The following is a 13564-nucleotide window of genomic DNA, read 5'->3' as shown; positions in this document are numbered from 1 at the left end:
AACGTGATATTATTTTTTGACTAATTAAGAATCATTTTCTTGCTTTTATCTTCTTTTGACTTTTGATTCTCCCACTTTACCAATATCTCTCCCTCCTTTTCCTATCTCTCGCCCTTTATATCTCTCTCCATTAATCTCTCTCTCTTTGTATTTTCTATTTATTACTCTCCCACTTTATATTGATTTTTTATACAATAATTTCTCCTCTTAAATCTCTTTATCTTTAATCTTTATATCTCTCCCTCTTTGCCAAAAAAAAAGACAAAATGGGGCATATAGAGAATAAATAAAACAATCAAATATTGATCATAACATAAAATTTCATTGCAACAAAGTAAATTTGAGATGTATGATCAAGATGTGAATATATACATAGAAGTATTAAATGGAGCTATATATTAAAAAATATTTAGATATTATAAATAATATAAATTGGAGTATCCATTAAATTAAATTAATAGTTAAGCATTAAAATAATTAAATTGTTGAAATTGAAGTATCCAAATATGCATCTGTGCAATAAAAATTCAAGCTTGCCCGAGTTTTGATCGGGTGATGCCTTTTACTTGTCACCATCCACCAAATCCAAGACGGCCACAGAAAAGCATCTAATAGCTCAAGATGCTTACCTTACCACTTTCTTTCCTTTCTCTACCGGACAAACATGCAAATGAAACTATAGAATTATTTCAAAGAATTGAAGAAGAATGGCCTCTTCCCTTATTCTCTCGAATTCTTTCTCTTCTTTTCCTCGGCGTTTCACCAGTAACCCAACCCAACTTCTACTGGCCACTTCAATTCCCACCTTCCAAAACCAAACCAAATACTCAATTTCTTCAAAGTTCTTGAGACCAAACCCAAATTCTGTACCCTTCTCCAGTAGGATAATTCGGACTCAGACTTCCATTAGAGATGCAGATACAAGTAGCAGCAGCTCCGTCTCGGAAGAGACGGTTGTGGGAGAGGACTCGGCGGCTTTCGAATTGGGGAAACAGAAGATGTCATCTTGGATATATTTCAGTGTTATTCTGGGAGTTGCTTTATATGTGCTTGATGTTGCTTGGATTGATAATTCTACTGGTTTTGGAAAATCCTTTATCCAATCTGTTTCCACTCTCTCAGAAAGTCATGAAGTGAGTTTTTGCACTTTCCTGCTTATCTAACTATTTAAATTCTGTTTTTTTACTCCTGATGGAGATTCTTGATGAAGTAATAGGTTTAAATGTGCTTTCGGTTGACAAAAAAGAAAAGAAAAGGGTAATTCATGAAATTAGAACAAATTAACAGCTTGAAAGTTAAATGTGCTTTCATAAGTCCGTATTATTCATAGAGAAGCCTTGTATTTGTGTCTCTTCTTCGATTGCCCTGCATCAGATGCATTACCAAAATAGTTTTGACTGGGTTTTGTGTGGGCACTTCTTTTATGAATTGAATATCAACAAACAAATGTCATCAAGCTATTGCCAGCTTGCTTCATTAATTTGGAGGACCTGCTTTTGTCATCTGATTTAGGCTATTTCTATGGCTCTGTGCTGCTGCCTAAAGTTGTAAATTGTCAATCTTCTGTAAGCAAAGAGTTTTCTGAGTGAAAACTTCCAATAGTTTTAGTTCTCATCTGATCTAGTAGAGGAGAAATATACCCAAACGCAAAGCAATTTATAAATGACATAGAAAAGTGCCTAAGGTGATTTGGAAATTCAGTATTGCTGATCTTTCTTGTACTCTTATCATAGAGTGTAACTAAGATCTTTCAATGCTCTCCAGTTTTACACCTAGGCTAAAATAGCAGGATAATAGTGAAGTATAGCCGTAGGATGAAATTAATAAGCTTTGGGAAATGGGAACTGGATTAAGTAATTTTGTACTGCTTGCCTTTGGAGTTTAAATAATTTGTGTATGAAATTATTAAGAGAATTAGTGAACAGTCTTTTCTCTCTTTCTGTGTTTCTCTGTCTCTTAGCTTCTTATATCTCTCTCTCTCACTTCTCTCTTATAGTTTTTTCTTGTCAAGTGTGCAAAGTAGGAGAGGGAAAAGGTTTTATGGCAACAAGAGGCAATATTTGCAATATCTTAAGTTCTCAAAATCATAGAAATTGGGATTCATACAATGTACAGTGTCATAAACAAGCTATAGTTCTAATCACATGTCAAAGGCTGATTAATACATATTCATGTTATCTTTTCTCCCTGAGATATTATTATAGCGAGGGATGGGGAAAAATCTAGATATGATTTAAAATTAGCTAGAGGAATTGCCAAAGCAATTGAGTCTTCAGTAGGAGAGCTGTGAATCAATTTACATGTTATAAATGTTCATGACAAAAGCCTAATCCACGAAATTTTTGCAGGCTGTAATGTTGATCCTGATTTTCATTTTTGCCACTGTTCACAGTGGCTTAGCTAGTCTACGAGATAAAGGTGAGGAACTTATTGGAGAACGAGCATACCGTGTTTTGTTTGCAGGGGTTTCTCTTCCATTGGCTATGAGCACTGTCGTGAGTTCCCAAGTTTTTTATAAGAGTTATCATTGTTGCTTTGGACGAACTTAATGTGCAGTTCATTAGAATTCTTGATCTTTCCACTGCATGAAAGATGTTTGTTTTCTCTGTCTCTCTCACTTCTTAAGTGGTTTGTATTCCAGGTATATTTCATTAATCACAGATATGATGGAGTGCAGTTATGGCAGCTTCAAAGTGCTCCTGCAGTACATCAACTTGTGTGGCTCTTTAATTTTATCTCTTTCTTTTTTCTCTATCCTTCAACCTTTAATCTACTTGAAGTAGCAGCTGTTGATAAGCCTAAAATGCATCTTTGGGAAACTGGGATAATGAGAATCACCAGGCACCCTCAGGTAGGTATTTTATTGTATTTTTTCTCTTTGCATGTATACAAAATCCTGTCGCTGCGCATCTGAAGGAAACTTCTATGTATCTATGATGATGAGCATGAACATTAGACTTGAATTTAATAATCTTTCTGACTTAAGATTCAGCCTCACCATGCTATTCCATATTCCAGTAATTTGCAAATTTGTGAGCTACCAAAACTATTTTAAGTCACCATGCTGTTAGAGTATGATGAGTTCCTTTTGGCATCACTGGATTGGACAATTTTGGTTGGAGAAGAGGTGGATGTTTGGCGGACACATGAGAATGAACTTGCAAATTCTCCGGGTCTAGAGCACATTTTTAAAAGAACTGAACTGCATAGATGCTGACTGGAGCCTGCCTGCAGAAAGCAAAAAGTTCACATTTGGAAAAGTTGCCATATGCGTTTTCTAAAATTAAAAAGAAAAATGAAAGAAGACAAATCCTAGGAAAAATACTTGAAGTGCTACCAAAATGAAGGCTAACACTGCTGGTCTATGTGGTGACCAAAAACTCTCTAAGGCATCTTTCTTAGTAACACGCCTCCACATTAACAGACCTGTATTTCTTTTCAGATGGTTGGCCAGGTGATTTGGTGCCTGGCTCATACAATTTGGATTGGGAATTCCGTAGCTGCTGTTGCATCCATTGGTTTAGTTGGACACCATTTATTTGGTGTGTGGAATGGTGACCGGAGACTAGCGAAGCGATATGGTGAGGCTTTTGAAGTAGTAAGGAGGCGTACAAGTATTGTTCCATTTGCTGCTATCCTTGATGGTCGTCAAGAGTTGCCAAAAGATTATATTAAGGAATTCGTTCGGTTGCCATATTTTTCAATAACTGCATTGACTTTAGGTGCGTACTTTGCTCACCCACTGATGCAGGCTGCCAGTTCCCGGCTTCAATGGTAAGCATCTTCTTCCAGAATGAATCAAAGGTGGTATGAAACTGCAGCTGTTGTATAATAGAAACATATATGAACTCTCCTCAAAAGGAAGAAAATCCTTGTGCGTGTATTGAATGTGATAATTGCATAACATTAGAGCTAGAACACATAGTGGATGCAAATAACAAATTATATATGCCTAAGTAGAGATGCTATGAGGCATGTTCTGACTAGGGAAAGCTTAAAAGGTATTGAAGGAGATCACAATTTTACGCGTTGAAATCAGTGGAGCTTGATTATATGAATTCTTCTAGTTGCAGACTGTATTCAATAGGCTGTAGCTTGCCCAGTCTAAGAAGCCAAGTTTAGCCATGTTGTCTGGCTCTAACCCACAGCATTAACCCGGATTTTCTTTATCAATCGGTAGACCATTAAATCTTACTCCAATTGTGGAGCTAAATAAACTGGTAAAACATCCATTAACTTTGAAATTCACAACAAAAGCACAAAAGGGTCTCCGAAAGTTTGAGGCAAGTAGGATCGATGAAGCACCAGGGAAGTTGCCGTACGCATGTCGGAAACAACAAAGATAAGACACGGGTGGACGTCTGAAAGACGTCAAGAAAACATGTTTATTATTATTATAATCTTTGTACAGGTGGGAACACGCCAGAGATGCGGTGGGACGAAGGAAGTAATAAATTTTGTAAAATTTTGGCACAAATTTTAATAGCATGGTTTCTTTTTAAAAGTAACTTAAAAGTTAATGGATCAATTATAAAAATAGAAAACATGAGTCTTTTAAGAAAATCTTAGTCACACTTGATCGATGTATTTGAAGCTTATTTTCTTAGGATTCTTTTACAAATATCTAAAAAAATTAAATATATCACTTTTACTGTAAGATTTATTTTTCATTTAACTGAAATTTTATTTTAAAAATATGTGAACATTCTTTTTCTAATTTTTTCAATGTTTCTATTTCTATATTCTTAAAAGTCCTCTCCGTTTTTCTTTTTCACTTTAGCTAAATATGGTATTTTCATTTTTCTTTTTCTATTAATCTATTCATATTATTATTCTTTAATAATTTTAAAATAACAGTTAATTATTAAATAAAAAATAATCAGATCTTAGATTTTTAATTTTTTAATTGAAAGATAGATCGAGTAAGTACAATCTATTTTTTTAGATAGAATTTTAATTGTTTTGATTGAAAATGAATTATAATTGATAAATAAATGTCATTTTCATGAAATTGGTAATAGTATAGGGTTTTGAGTTGAATTTTGAAGATTATAATTGAAAATTGCAGGTAAACATAAAATCAAAAAAGAAATAGTATGTTTTCTATAAAAATATGGAAATCGGTATATTTTTATATATAGATAGTATGTTATAAAATTTAAATTTTTTAGAACATTTTATGAATCACTATTAAGTTACAAATTAAATTTTTATTATTACTATATTTAATAAGAATATAATTTATTTTACGTATACATCAATTTTGTTTTAAAAAGAAATATGAAAAATGTTATAAAGAGAACTTCTTTTTATAAATATATAGTAAAAGAACATATGTTAGGTATATTTTGGATATATTAATTAAAATTGTAATTTATTTAATTAACATATTTTAATTTCAATAATTATTTTTTCAAATAGTAATGAACATAATACTAGTTTTAATTTATTGGTTTAGTTAAGATTTATATATAATAACACCTACTATTATTAGAAATTAAAAAAATACTATTATGATAATTATTTTATTATTCTATAATGAAATTATTAAACGTCTTGTACATATGACATAATTTAATACAAAAAGGTAGAAATAAAAGTGACTCATTCGATAAAATATGAAATACATTAAATATATATTTAATGTCTGAAATATTCTAATATATATATATATATACAAATATAAAAAATTAAAAAGGTAAATTTTCAAAAAATGATCTACATTACACTTATTTTAGTATATGTTGTATATATTTATAGCTTCAAATATTTATCCTTTTAAGGAAAGCATAAAGTAGCAGCAAATGGTAATACATTAAATATATATTTGGTATATGCAACAATCTTGATTTATATACATTGCAGATTTATAAAAATAAAAATTTAAACTTTTAAAAAATAATATACAATACACTTATCTTTTATATCTTAGGTATAAAATGTGTATATCAGCTTAAGGATATGTTAGGTATTTCTCAAAAGAAAAAGTATATGTTAAGTAACTTTTAATTGAAATTTCAATTATTTTAACATATTTTCATTTCAAAATATTTTTTTAGTAGACATAATATCAATGTTCATTACATACGTTTCTAAATTTTATCCATAGTCGATGTTTGATCAAGAATTAGATATTGAACATTGGATATTATCAAGCACTCGAGACTACCATAATGTGTTACCACTTACTTATGAAGTAAGCAATATGTCTCGTAAGGTTGAGGAATAGGGATTACGAGATAAGTATATGGGTGGTTGTCACAAGAACAAGTTCATTGAACATGACCCCATTGAGTAGTCCATATGAAATTTACCCGAAATGTCTATGGACAATATTCCTGTGACAATCATGTAAGACGTGATTCCAAGACTTGAAATAACAGTATATTATCTTATATGAGGATTACTATACTTTGGTACTTGATAGGCATCATATTATACATATTTACATGCTCAATTGTTTACATTTTTGTGCATAGTTATCTCGTTTTATGCTAGAATCACTTGTCTTTTAGTTCCTTTCACGTTTCAGGTCATTATCGAGGGACATTATCAATAATCGAGGGAAATACGCGCAATTACGGACCAGAATCCATCAAATTGAGCAAGGACTAGCATTCCGAGGTTGAGCACGCTTGGACTCCAGCCGTGCTGAATTATCAAGTAGTTGCCCTCCAAGAGTGCCATTTTAGCACGGTTTTCGAAGCCACCGCGGCCTCCACCATGGCCCATGGTGGCTCAGCACCGGCTAGGGCATGGCCTAGAAGAAGTCAACACGAATGTGAGGTCCAAGACGGCCCTGGACTCACTTGCGTCTTGATCAAAGACAGTTTGACCACGGCCGTCTTTGAAGGGATTATATAGGCAAAAATGATTTGTTGAATTAGGGTTCGATTTTCTGACTTGATTTCCATTATACAAGCTTAAACCATCTGCTTCCAGACTTCAATTCTCGACCTTAGAAGATCATTTCATCAATTGAAGGAAGGATTACATATATTTTAACATCAAATTGAAGATCAAGATAAGATTTGGGAACATTCAAGAAGTAAATTAGGGTTTACTATTCTGAATTGGGAATTTAGGGTTTCTCATCCAACTTGAAGAAGAAGGGTGTACATGCATTTAATTTACTTTTTTGAATCTATTTTTTATTTTGTATTGCTTATTAGTATGAGTAACTAAATTGTCAAACCCATTTGGGGTTCCTATGTTGTTGGATTAATTTCAATGTTGATGAGATTTTAATTATCAATGCTTGTTTCTTCTTGCTTTTATTATTAATGAGAAATCATTTTAATCATGAGACGTTGTGAATTGTGGTATTTAGATTGCTTTATGTAATTGAGAAATTCATTTAGTAATTGGAATTTTGAATAGCAAGAACTGGTTAATAATCACTTAGATATAAGGGTAATTGACTAGCCAGATTAAGAATTAACAAAGCTTAATAGAGGCGGGTTAAACCTTAATGCTAATCGAATAATCGATCGTTAGGAAGAGATTCCAACTTTAGGTTATTAAGTTTAGGAATTCGGTTATCTCGAGAGGGAGACCGAATTCAGTTAAGACTTCGTCTACGGGTAATTACAATTGATAATCAATTTAATCTCTATCTTCATTAAAATCCAACTAACTTAGGTCCTCTAGGGTTTGCTTTTTTCCTTCGAGAGTTTTCCTAAATCCTTTCAGATTATTTGACATTTGATTAATTATTTGTTCATATTTAATCATAGCATAACACTTTATTGATTTGTTTAGGTTAGATAACATAAGACGCTACAGTAGGTCTAGGATCACCCTTTCTCGAGAATACGACCTTGATACTCACCATTTGTGCTAGTCTGCATCGATAGGTTCACTGCCTTAGATTTTAGCTACACAAAAAAAATATCAAGTTTTTAGCGCTGTTGCCGAGGATCTTTTTATGTGAACTAGAGTGAATTTGCGTTTTTGTTAATTTAGCCATATTTATTTTTCTATCTTTATTCTGCTTTAATTTATTCTTTCATTGTTTTAAGTACTTTTGCTCTTCAGTTGCTACATTCCATTCGTAGGTAGTTTATTACCAGGAGCTCTAGCTCTGATCTTATAGAGCCTCTGTCTGATCCAGAATGATCCTTCAGACTTTTAAAGAAGCATTTGCAATTAGAAGAGGAGGAAGATTGAGGTTGAGGTACCTGTTGATAGACCATAAGGGATGGAGAATCACAACAGAAATGCCGCTGCGGACGCCAACAGAACGATGTACGAGTTTGCTAGACCATCATTGGATGGGACACAAATGAGTATACTCAGACCAGCGGTGGCAGCTAACAATTTTGAGATAAAGCCAAATGTGATCTAGATGGTACAACAAAGTGTACAGTTTAGGGGGCTACCAAGCGAGGATCCCAATGCCCATATAGCCAAATTTTTGAAGATATGCGACACTTTCAAGATAAATGGAACTATCGATGATGCCATCCGGTTGAGATTATTTCCATTTTCTTTAAGGGATAGAGCAAAGAGATGGCTACAGTCCCTTCCACCGCACACTATTACAACCTGGAAATCCTTGGCTAAAAAATTTCTTTACAAGTACTTTCCTCCAGCTAAAACTGCTAAATTGAGAAATGACATTTCTTCTTTTGTGCAGATGGATGACGAGAGCATGTACGACGTCTGGGAGAGGTACAAGGACTTGTTGAGATGCTGTCCACACCACGGTCTACCAATACGGATGCAGGTTCAAACCTTTTACAATGGTTTAAACCTTGCTACGAGGTAAATGGTGGACGCTGCAGCAGGTAGAGCTTTGAACAACAAGATGCTGGAGCAGGCGCAAAACCTGATAGAGGAGATGGCCATGAACAACTACCAATGACAATCCTCTAGGAGTCGGCCGGTCAAACAGGGAATGGTCAACCAGTTAGACTCCACAGTAGCCTTGGCAGCTCAAGTGGAGCTTCTGACCAAGAAAATAGACCAGCTTCAGATGCTGGTTCAAGCAGCCCAAATAAGCTGTGAGTTTTGTGGTGGCCCGCACTACAGTGCAAACTATAATATGGGAGGTATGTTTGCTAGTCCCTCTACTTAATCTATTGTTTCTACTAACCATGAACAAGTTAATTACATGCGGAATGCACCCGGATAGCACAACAACCCATATAGCAGCACATACAATCCTAGTTGGAGAAATCACCCCAATTTTAGTTGGCGCAACAATAATGTCCAGGGTCCACCAAAGCTTTGAGATCGAATCGCCACCGTGAGCAAAGAAGAGAAGGACCATCAGAGCTTCCTCCACCAGCCGAGAAGAAATCTAACTTGGAGGAGTTGATGATGAAGTTTGTCACGTCGACTGAGACAAGCTTCCAGCAGACCGATAGTGCTCTTAGAAATCAGCAAGCATCCATTCAGGACTTGGAAAATCAGATTGGGTAGATTTCTAAGATGTTGACTGAAAGGCAACAAGGAGCGCTCCCCAACACCACTGAGTCTAACTCGAGGGAGCACGTGAACGCCATCACTTTACTTTCAGGTAAGTTAGTTTCAGCTCCTTCTAAGCTTGTTTTTGACGATTCCACTAATGATGTGTAGAAGGAGGCAAGCAGTAAGGTTACGGAACCTGAGAGGCAGAAGGTGCAACTAAGCCCAATAAGGGAGTATCAACCCAAGATTCCTTATCCTACTAGACTGAAGCAAGTAGAAGCACAAGAGCAGTTCAGTAAGCTTTTGGATATTTTTAAACAACTGCATATTAACTTGCCTTTTATTGATGTATTAAAGCAAATGTTGAAGTATGCCAAATTCTTGAAGGACATACTTAGCAACAAAAGCAGGTTGGAAGAGGTAGCATTTGTAAAGCTCAATGAAGAGTGCTCAGTAGTGTTTCAGAGCAAGTTACCAGAGAAACGTCACGACCCAAGGAGTTTTACTATTCCTTGCACTTTGGGTAACTTGTGTGTTGATGACGCATTAGCTGATTTAGGCGCTAGCACAAAATGCCCACAAGTACGTTCAATAAGCTAGGTTTAGGGGAAGCAAAACCCACTAGGATGTGCATTCAATTAGCTGATCATTCTGTTAAGCTTCCTAGGGGGATTGTAGAGAATGTGCTAGCTAAGGTAGATAAATTCATATTTCTTATGGACTTTGTAGTTATGGATATGGATAATGAGCATGGTGTGCCTTTGATTTTAGGGAGACCTTTCCTTGCCACGGCTAGAGCCAAAATAGATGTATTCGAGGGAAAGCTAGAGCTTAATGTAGGGGATGACTGTGTTACTTTCAGTTTACCCCCATCCGAGAGTCCTCCTGCCAACCATGATCACGCCATTTGTGCTATTGACGGGATTGGTTTTGCATGTGATAAACCATCACAAGATATACTAATTGATAATGCTCTGCATGCTTCTTTGCCTGTTGATGTGTGTCACTCTTTTAAAGAAAATAACTTGTATCAATTTGAAACTTCGTGCTATGATAAACCCGAGAAGGGTAGTTGCAAGTTTTTTTTATGATAGGTCATCTAGATAGGATTTGGAGTGGATGACTGGACATCCCAACTCGGTTTGGAGAGCACCTCCTTGGCCATCTGCTGCACCCATTGGACCGCCTCCTTGCGGTTATATGCCTTAGGCTCCAGCTTACAATGTGCCCACCTTCTCTATTTACCAATGGGGCAAGGATGCTGCTGTAGAGTCCAGCTAAGCAACTTGACCAAAAAGAAGTGCTTTTTGGGAGGCACCCTAATATTTTAATTTTATGCTTTTATTAACATTTTTATTTTGTTAGTCTTGCATGCTTGATGGTAATTAGAACATTTACTTTATATATTAAACATAGTTGTATGAACTTAGGGTTGGAGTAATTTATGTCGGATTTTTGGTAATCGGTGAAGTGGGACTTCTCCCGTTTGATTTATTTACTTGATTTACAGCCTAAATGTGTGCGTATATGTGCCAAAAGCAGGAAGGGAGTTCGGCGACTCGAGATGGTGAAGGAAAGCTCGGACTCCACCCTTCCACCATGGTTTTCATGGCCATCACAGGCTGCAACACTAGGCCGTGCTGATCAGCGCGACCGGAGTCAAGCCTGTAATGAGGATACACATGCAGAAATTAAGAATTCAGCTGTTCACCACAGCTTCCGAAGGCACCACAGGCTACATCACCAGGTTGTGCCGGTCACCACGCCTGTGCCCAAGCCCGTGATGAAGATGCACGTAAAGCACAAGGTAAATTCAGCCGTCACCACGGGCAGTAACACCAAGACGTGCCGACCAGCACGGCCATGCCCGCACCCGTGATAGTTTGGTACCATAATGCAGCTTTAGGGTTCAGCACGGGCTGAGTTCTAGCCGTGCTTGCCCTCGCCCGTGCTAACCCCCGTGACTATAAAAAGAGGAGTTTTTAAAATTTTCCTACCTTCCCCTCTCTAAGCTCCAAGGTGCTGTTTTCTTCCTTATCTCTGATCTTTCTTACCTGTCTCAGCAACTTCAAGTAAGTCTCTTTGCCTTTTGCTTTTATTTGATTAAATTTGATTTTTCTTTTATGCATTTATTTTATTTAGGACCTTATCATATGTTTTGGTAGTTTTACGTTGTTACACTGCTTCAATTTAACCTTGATTAGATTTAATGAATATTAGTTGCTATATTTGATGTGAATTTGACTATGAAATCATAAGTGTGGGGTTTGGCAGCAATAAAATTTATTTATGGCATTCTATTATGAACATTTGTTAGCATAAATTTGCTTTATTTGGTGCACGATAACATAGGCTGGAATGTCATTGTGAATTAGCTTATACAGGAGATTGAGGCTTTAGTCTTTTGTTAAGTCTAAAGTTTTCTATTAGTCAAATTATAGCCGTTATGCTGTTTAATTTTCAGTAGAATTTCTGATTAACTTGATTTCTTGTTCAAATACTAATGATTCATTGCATTAGGTAATATGAGGGACCGCGATCAATCACATAGAAAGCAACCGCAATGCGCCGCTACCAACAAGCATTCGCGTGGCGAAGGTACATCTTCCTCCACTTCACCAGCACCAGCACCAGCACTAGCACCTCTATCGCAACAGCAACTAGTCCGAGTCCGAAGAGCACCAGCTACGAATCCACCCGCACCTGTCGTCATCCATTATGGACATTCCCTAATGCAGATAACGAAAGTCGATTCTAAGTCATGAGATGGAAGCAAGTAATGGCGGGACGTTGCATCGACTTCGTATCCCTGAAAAGGGTGGGATTGGCTCAGGATGTGCGTACTCTGTTCGAAACTCTACCATATGCGCGATTCTTCGACATCATTGAGCCAACCTACCACGAGCTTACGATTGAATTCCTCAGCACCTTCTTCCTGCAGCAACAGATCACAAACTGGCATCAGCCTGATGCAGTTTACTTCAGACTTAGGGGAAGGGAGTTCTCAATGTCAGTCCCACAATTCGGCATGCACTTGGGATTATGGACTGAGCAGGAGAACTCGGGGGAAGAGTATCAGGGATGTCTCTACATCAACCCAATATCGCACAACACCATGTGGGACGCATTGGTACTCAGGCCGGAATTGTACTACCCCAACAGGTTTAAGGCGTTTAGCCTTCCGGATCATCTCCGTTATCTCCATACCTTATTAGCTTACACGATTACAGGTAGGGGAGATAGTTTTGGAGCGGTAACACGGACCGATATCTTCATCCTCTAGGTTATGCAATATCGGAAGAAGCTTGACTTGGGATATTTATTGGCTCAACAAATCCGTTCATTTATAGTAGACACCCAGAAGAAGATGCATTGCTGTTTTGGCCCGTATGTAACTAGGTTAGCCAAGAGACTGGATGTATTGGACAATTGTCTGTCAGAGCTTTCACAGATTGGTGACATGACACCACTAGGGATCAGACAGATGATCAACATGCAGATGATCATGGCTACTCGACATCCACATGGTATAGAATACAGACTCGTAAACACAATAGTCAGGGAGGCTAAAGAGGCAGCGGCTAGAGGAGTCCAAGATCCGTCAGCTGGGATTCCAGATCTCAGGATTCCTAAGCCAGCCAGAGTATTTATGCCTACATCTGGAGCCTCATCTTCTTATTCTACAGGGACATCGAGTGCTCAGATTAGTGCTTTGGCTGACCGACTAGATCGAGTCTGTGATTTACAGCTAAAGCACTATACTGAGTTTGCGTAGCAGAGAAAGGAGTTTGGGCAGTTTCAAGAGGAGACTAGGGTACAGTTTCGCAGTCTAAACGATATGCTCCAGCAGCTTATGCATGGGTTGGAGAGGCAGGCCACCCAGACAGACTTAATGGCAGAGCATATTAAAAAGATGATGGACACTGGAGCACAAAATCAACGGTTCATCGATGATATGGAGTTCGATCTGGCAGGATGCTTCACGGACCCTGTGCCACTACCACAACCCCCTCCTTCAGCGACTTCCCCTACTCCTCATCCTCTAGCAAATCCGACCAGTGAGGATACGCCTTTAGCACACTACCAGCAGTAAAATAAAAATTTATGCTATTTTTCTTTTTCCTTTTTCTTTTTATTTTCCTTCTTTATT

General features: G+C 36.9%; 1 protein-coding gene, 1 long non-coding RNA gene and 1 other non-coding gene across 3 annotated transcripts; 1 reads left to right on the top strand and 2 right to left on the bottom strand.

Annotated features, from left to right (window-relative positions):
* Positions 1-550: 550 nt before the first annotated feature.
* On the top strand, positions 551-4035 carry LOC8262245 (15-cis-zeta-carotene isomerase, chloroplastic). The gene is made up of 4 exons (XM_015719452.3): positions 551-1133; positions 2349-2495; positions 2642-2851; positions 3443-4035. The coding sequence occupies exons 1-4, from the start codon at positions 708-710 to the stop codon at positions 3776-3778; spliced, it is 1119 nt and encodes a 372-aa protein (XP_015574938.2). The 5' UTR covers positions 551-707; the 3' UTR covers positions 3779-4035.
* Positions 3154-3567, bottom strand: LOC125371078. Its single transcript, XR_007217281.1, has 2 exons — positions 3427-3567; positions 3154-3228 (listed from the first exon to the last, which is right to left on the bottom strand). It is a non-coding gene; the product is annotated as an uncharacterized LOC125371078 (long non-coding RNA).
* Positions 4036-8605: 4570 nt separating the features above from the next.
* Positions 8606-8712, bottom strand: LOC112534908. The gene has a single exon (XR_003079135.1). It is a non-coding gene; the product is annotated as a small nucleolar RNA R71 (small nucleolar RNA).
* Positions 8713-13564: the final 4852 nt, after the last annotated feature.

Source organism: Ricinus communis, chromosome 1 (assembly GCF_019578655.1).
Source record: "Ricinus communis isolate WT05 ecotype wild-type chromosome 1, ASM1957865v1, whole genome shotgun sequence".
Lineage (NCBI taxonomy): Eukaryota > Viridiplantae > Streptophyta > Magnoliopsida > Malpighiales > Euphorbiaceae > Ricinus > Ricinus communis.
This window is presented reverse-complemented; position numbering and strand designations above follow the sequence as displayed.